The following is a 6849-nucleotide window of genomic DNA, read 5'->3' as shown; positions in this document are numbered from 1 at the left end:
GGGAACAAGACTGGGAAGCAATGGTAAGGCGAATGCGAACAAAGCATAACCATAAAACGGAGGAGTGCCAACCGCCGATTGCATTCGCCACCCACCCACCGCCCACCATCCAAAACAAGGGAGAGAAACAGAGCAAGAGTGTGCACATAAAGAAATAGATTTAATATTTAAATAAATTAACTAACAAAAATAAAAATACTTTAATCATTTTTAATAACTCCTAACTTGGATTCTATATTTATATCAAGAATCATTTTTATAGGGTTCCTTACAAACCTTATTCGGTATTTACTGCTATTAAAGAACAACTTCTTAATCACAAAAGTCGCAAGCGTTAATAAAAGATTTAAACATCTCTATTATTAGACATACAAAATGAAGCAAGTTTAGGAAAAGTATGTAAATATTAAACAGAAAAATAACTCAAAATATAACAAATGCCTTAATACAGATTATTTTTAAAATTAAATCAGAAACTTTTATTTTCTAAAATCTCAGAAATCTTTGTTCTTAAAAAAATTTGTCAGAAAATGAGTTTATTTTAATTTAAAAGAAAATTAGAACTCAAAATGATTTTTCCAAGTGTTTTATACCGGTCGTTCCGCCTCTCTTTCGCTCCTTATCTGTCCGCTCTCTTTGTGCTCTCTGTTTGGCGTTGTTGCCTTCCTTTGTTGACTAGACGAGCCCGCCAGACCAGCTGAGAGAGTGTGCGTGCTTGCTGCATGGCAATGCCGTGGATGGCACTGTTGTTGTACCTCCAAGTTGTTGTCATACCCTAGGATTTTGTTAGAGTCGCACAAGTGGTTGTAAAAAGGTTTGCCAACCAATATTGACTCACCCAAAAAGTTCAAACAATTTAAAATGTATTATTCTAAAAATAAATCGGAAAGTGCTTAGAGTTGCTTTTTGATTATATAAGCACTTAGGAACTTTACAAAATTTTATTAGGTAATAATAAGTAAGTTAAGAAGTACATTTGCCTGAATTCGAATTTTCAAAGTAATTGTTTCTTCGTTTCGATTATTTTTAATAAGCGAATAGTACTAACTTTACTACTTTACTATAATACTTAACTCTATTTTTAAAATGAAAGTTACAACTTTCCACATTAAGTTATAACAGATATACTTCTCGACTGCAGGGTATCTGCCAGTCGCCTCAGTCCTCTGAGAAGGTTCTACTCTTTGTGCTTGGCTTGTTTTTGTTTTTTGTTTTGGTCGTTGACGTTGCGGCGTCGCTTCTAGCAATCCGCACAGTTCGCATCGAGACTCCGAGCAGAGCGCTCCAGTTGCAGATAGAGATATAGATACAGATACAGAGATACAGCGAATCGGGAGCGGAGCTATATAGCTACATTAGCCAACTTTAAGACTCAAACAACTACAAGAGTGAAGATGCCGTTCCCCATCCATCCGCCCAAGCAGATGCCCTGCCCCCACTGGCAGCACTTCCCCATCAGTCCCGTGGACAGCAAGCCCAATCCGTTCGATTCCGTGGGCGGAGCAGCGGCAGCGGCCACCCAGGTCAACATGGGGGTTAACAAACCCCCAGAGCCGGTGTCCTATCGCTATTGCTTACAGTGCAAGGCATCCGGTAAGGAGTCATCCAGCAACACCGACAGGGAGTAACCCCCAAAAATTTGGAGGTGACCTACCAATGAGCCAAACCTAATCAGCCATCACCTGTAATCAGCCACTTCACAAGAGGACGCACTTGAAGAGCCAATTAGAAAGAAAGCAATCACAAGAACAGCAGAACAAAGTTTTGATTTCAAGAGATAAACCATATTTTCCATTTCAAAATCAAAGATATATATTATATATCTATGTGTGTGGCAAGTCAGATCCCAGCAAACCATCCATTTTTTTCATGTGCTGCTTTCTTATATCTTCGACCTGGATCTGATCTTAAAAATAACTCATAAATCTAACCATTATATCAGATTACTTAATTAATATCTGATAGCTAACGACAGTGAATATCCAGTCAAACGCACCTTAATTTTGTCTGTTAAAAATAGTTTTTTATATTTGAAAGTTATCCAAATGCTCTTAACCCATTGATCTACTGAAAGTAAGGTCAACGAATAACTAATAACATGTCCACTTTTCTCTCTCTGTGTTGTTATTATTTAACCTAACCTAAGCACATGTTCCATTTATTATTTTTTTGCTGTTTTCATCTAAGAAAAGTGTTTTTTTTTCGGTATAATTAAGTTAGGCATTTTGTACGTATTTAATTTGTATTTAGAGCTAAAGACTACAGTTTATACAGCTTATGAATTAATGAATTTTTTAAAAAATTTGTATAAGAGAAGCGCTAATAAACGCACGACGCATTTAAAAAACGAGTTCTACACAAATACAGAAGCACTCCCCGTGTACACATACCATATGCTGGCTCTTTTTTTTTTTGATTCCAAACTCAGAGTTTGTTTGGTTCTGTTTTCGGTTTTCGGTTTTCGGTTTTTGTTTTCAGTTTCGTTTCGGTCTTGGGTTTTTATGTTTATCAACATTCTCAAGGTCACCTACGGCGCGTCAAACGCAAAAAGGTGCGATAAGAGCGGCTTGAGATTTCGGGTTTTTGATTTGGAAAATTCGGGAATAGTCGCCTGATTTTCCTATCGTCTGTCCTACAAAAAAGTTCAACAAACCATTGGAAGCGAGGAGAGAGTGAAAAATCAAGCTGATAAATAAGCAAAGGGTGTTGCGTTGGGGGACTAATTGCATTCGCTCATCGCTGCAAAATAATTGACCAGAATTCTCAGAGAGTTCGTTTGCATGCATGCTAAGATTTGCATACACTGAAAAAAATGTTCCTTATGTTGTTCCTATCTTGATATTTATATAAAGTTATGTCCTATTATAGTTTGGCAACTTAAAATCGTTTCTAAATGTAATCAATGTTGTCAAAAGTCAAATCAATCCCAATGAAAATTGAGATAACCTGTAGATACTTTTCTCTGTGGCCATTTATTTATATAAGGATGTGCACACATGTCTGTACTATATTTAACCTTATCGCGTGAGTCGGCAAGTGCGTGTGCGAAAAAAAAACTTAAGCAAATACTGGCCGATCGAATAGTTTGTATTATTCATCCTACTGGCTGATAGGTGAAATTAGTGCTTCCAAATGACACGGTTCAGCATTCCGAACTCGGACTTTACAACTCGGCATTTTGATCAAATTATAAATTTATGACTATCGTTTTCGGGGCTTATCTCCGCCGATATGGCCATTATCTGACTTTGAGTCTAGCCAACGTGCCCCCTAAAATAACACACACACACCCGAAAAAGGAGATATGAAAGTGCAGATAAAAGTGAAAACAAACATAAATAAATAAACATTAAAATAGGAAAGGAAACAGAAGTTTACTTGCTCTATCAATTTGTTAGATCTGGAAAGTAATCTTTAAAAGAAACTCTTTTTGGTTTTGTTATAAATTTTAAATCGAAGGAGAATTTAGTAATTTTGAACATTTTTTCAAACTATTTCTAGACAATATCTTATTTTATAACATTTAGTTTTGTAAGGTAAGTATACAGCTGAAGAATAAAAGATTTTTTAACGATCTGTTAAAGCAATGATAAAACTTCAAAACTCCCAAAAACCTTAAAAAAGTCTTTTTTAGCCTTTGAACAAAGATGATTACTGAAAATATTTAAAAGTTAAGAAAGATTTATTACATGAGAGCATCAATTTGTATTTTTGGGTGTTATTTGTCTTGCTGATCATGTAATTTTTTGTTTTCCTTAGCATCAAAAAAGCTTTAACAACTGCCAGAGCTTTGCAAAGCTTTTTGTTCAAATAATTTTGAATAAATAATTCGTTTAACGGAAATTAGTGTTGTCAAATTATCTTTTTTTGTGAAACCCATTTTAATGTTTTATAATTTTGTTTTGGTTTAGTAAAAACTTTATTTGCTTTGGCAAACTCTCTAATATTGAAAAAGAGCGATAAAAATAATACTATCGAAGCTCGAACATATTCTTCTTTTATTAGATATCAAAGTGACATGCCGTCTGCTTATCAATGCCAAAAGAAAACGTACCGTTTCTTATCGACTTTTAATTAGTGTAATTATAATAATTATTATGGCCATTCAATTACTTCTTTTCAATAAAATTCTTGTATAGCAGCTGCCCCAAATCGTCAAAAGTAAAAGGATCTCCATTTTTCTAGCCATTTTCAAGCTGAAAACAGCCTTCTACTTTCTTTAAAATCCACAGCTCTGCTTGCTCTCTCTCGCCATCACTGGTTGAAAGCTTTCTCTCTGGCGCTCTCTGGCAACGGCATGCGCTCTCTGCAGAGGTCCTGCGACGGTTCCCGTTAGCTTTTTAATCATGTGGGCCGCTCTGCTCCGCTTGCACCTCCGCCGCAGCTTCCTCCTCGTCCTGCTCCTCGTCCTTCGTCATCTTCGCACGCATTCGCTTTCGGCGAAGGCACCCGACACAGCAGCAGCGGCAGCAAAGGAGTCGCAGCAGCAGAAGCAGCAGCAGCAGCAGGAGCCGCCGCAGCAGAGGAGCAGCAGTCGCAAACGCGCAAGCAGCAGCCACAGTCGCAGTCGCAGTCGCAGGCAGTCGCAAGCAGAGCAGCAAGCAGTTGCAAGGGCGCCGCCTCCGTCGAGTTGAGTCCTAGTTTGTTTTTCACGCTTTTTCTGCATTTCCTTTTGGCTCATGTTGTTTTTCTAGTTTTTTGTCGGTTTTTTCGTTTATTTTTTGTTGGATCTCTTCGCCTGCGATTTACGCATTAGTAACGTGTCCTGATTTTGGCAGTGGCATGACAGGAAATAAAACAAAGTTGTAGTAGTGAGTGGTACAACGGTAATTCGCAGTGTGCCAAATTGCGAATTTCGCACTCATTCACTCTCTTTCTCTCTCTATCTGCTCCCGTTTGTTGCCTACTTTTTTTGCCAGTGTGTGTGTGTGTGTGTGTGTGTGCGAGTGCTCCTAGTTTTTTTTTTTTTGGTGCGGGAAAAAGAGAAGTAAAGTGCCTGAAAATTCACAATAGCATTAATTAACGGTTGTTTTCCCTTTTGGGTCGCAACAGGCCTCCCCCCTTAAATGTTCTGTCCCTATCTCCGGCCATCTCGCTCGCTCTTTTTATGGGTGTGTTTTTGGTTTTGCCCTAGGCCGAGTTCCTGTTGTTGTTCTTGTTTCTTTTTTTTTCCGAGTGCATGTGAGTGTGTAGGTGGCAAGCAATAAAATTTCATAATGGTTGTTGTACTAGCTAACACAAAAGCACTCTTACCAAATTAATTAAGTTAAAAACAAAACAAGGCGTAATCAAAATTATAATATACAAAATAAACGCATTAAAAACTCTCTGGCACAGAAAAGGATGCTCAAATGGCAAAGTTGAAGAGATGGCAAAGTGGAAACTTCCGCTGATAAAGTGACCCAAATATGGAGAGCAAAGCCACACATGTTCAAGAAAAGCCATCAAATCGTACAAGAAAAGAAAAACGTATCAATGGAAAAGCCACTTCCTTTCAATTAAGAAGTTTGAATTATCTGAAGGGGTTAATATTAAACTACAAACTACAAACTAAGGAATCAAAAAGAGCTAATAAACACGTGTTTGTTTTTCCCAGTAACCAAATATTATTTTTCTACTCTACTTCCTTGTTTCCTAGTTTCCCCCACTCCAGAAAAGTTGAACTACATTACAGATGAAAAGAGAAGTTTGCTTAAATAAAGATAACTTTACAAAAAAATAAGCAAATAAACACAAGCTATGTTAAGCCTAAAAACTTTTAGTTCAAAACTAAAACAGAAGCCAAAGAAAATTAAATTAAAATTCATTTTAAGTTCACAAGAGCACCAAATTATATTACTTGGTATATAGTGATTAAATGAATGTTTTTAACATCTACTTTCTATTATGAATCTATAAATTTATACTTAACTTAAAAGAACAACCTTAAATGCTTCCTAAAACAAGTTAACCGTCATTGTCATTTGGTTGTATTCTTTTATCCAGAAAGAGTTAGCCCAGCCCCGCCCCCCTTGAGCGTATATCTCCGCACATTTTTAAGCCGCCTTTTTCTTTTCTTGTCCTTTCCTTCTCCATATTCCCCATATTCCCACGCCCACCCAGCACCCTCCTCCACCGCTTTCTTATCGCTGAAGAGTCACGTTTTTGACCCATTTTCACATACTGGTGCCTAAGCCCATACAGTTGGCATAAAAGCTGCTGTGCGGGTCCTCTTCTACCCCCATTAACCCATGCAGCCACTTAACCCTCGAGTGGCTCTCGCTGATGTAATGCCATTCGATTTGATTTGCCATGGTTAACCAGATTTGCTTGCCACAGCCATTCGGCATTTTGCGGTTGCTAATGCCTAGTCCTTCCACTCTAAAAAAATCCTACAAAATTTAAAACAAAGACAAGGCTTAGCGCTTAGGAAAGGATGAGTAGTTATGAGTAGGAATGCTAAAGCTAATACAAGTCTGGTTTTTAAAGAACTTTCCATTACTAATAATTTTGATTTAAGTTAATGTTTTCAATATAGCTTATAGATAATGGATCATAGATCATAGTATTGTTTGGGATTAATTTAGAGAGTTTAAACAATTTTTTAATATTTTTATAAATTTTTGATTATACATTTTGTTTGATCTTTACAAATATTTTTGTATAATTTCTAGGCCATCTTCTTTTGATTTATTTCTGTAATTGTTAATTCTTTCTATTTTTGAATTAGTAATTATATATTTTATTCTTATTTGCAACCAATCTGTAATTATTCTAAAGTCCTTTATATACCGGAATGAATATTTACATATTAAATTTATATTTTATTTGATATACACCGTTAGGCCCTTTAATTTTTCTTGGTGTATG

The 6849-nt window shown here is 36.5% G+C and overlaps 1 protein-coding gene across 1 annotated transcript; it reads left to right on the top strand.

Moving 5' to 3' along the window:
• The first annotated feature begins 1267 nt into the window (after positions 1-1267).
• Positions 1268-2392, top strand: LOC108109637. Its single transcript, XM_017218213.1, has one exon. It carries the CDS (start codon positions 1395-1397, stop codon positions 1626-1628), a length of 234 nt encoding a protein of 77 aa, XP_017073702.1. The 5' UTR covers positions 1268-1394; the 3' UTR covers positions 1629-2392.
• The last annotated feature ends 4457 nt before the right edge of the window (positions 2393-6849 follow it).

Source organism: Drosophila eugracilis, unplaced genomic scaffold (genome assembly GCF_018153835.1).
Source record: "Drosophila eugracilis isolate 14026-0451.02 unplaced genomic scaffold, ASM1815383v1 contig_649, whole genome shotgun sequence".
NCBI classification, from domain to species: domain Eukaryota; kingdom Metazoa; phylum Arthropoda; class Insecta; order Diptera; family Drosophilidae; genus Drosophila; species Drosophila eugracilis.
The sequence above is the reverse complement of the archived record's forward strand: the minus strand, read 5'-3'. Positions and strand labels throughout refer to the sequence as shown.

Bases quoted from the DNA above. Each gene is read 5' to 3' on its own strand.
- LOC108109637 (XM_017218213.1), top strand. From the start codon at position 1,395: ATGCCGTTCCCCATCCATCCGCCCAAGCAGATGCCCTGCCCCCACTGG.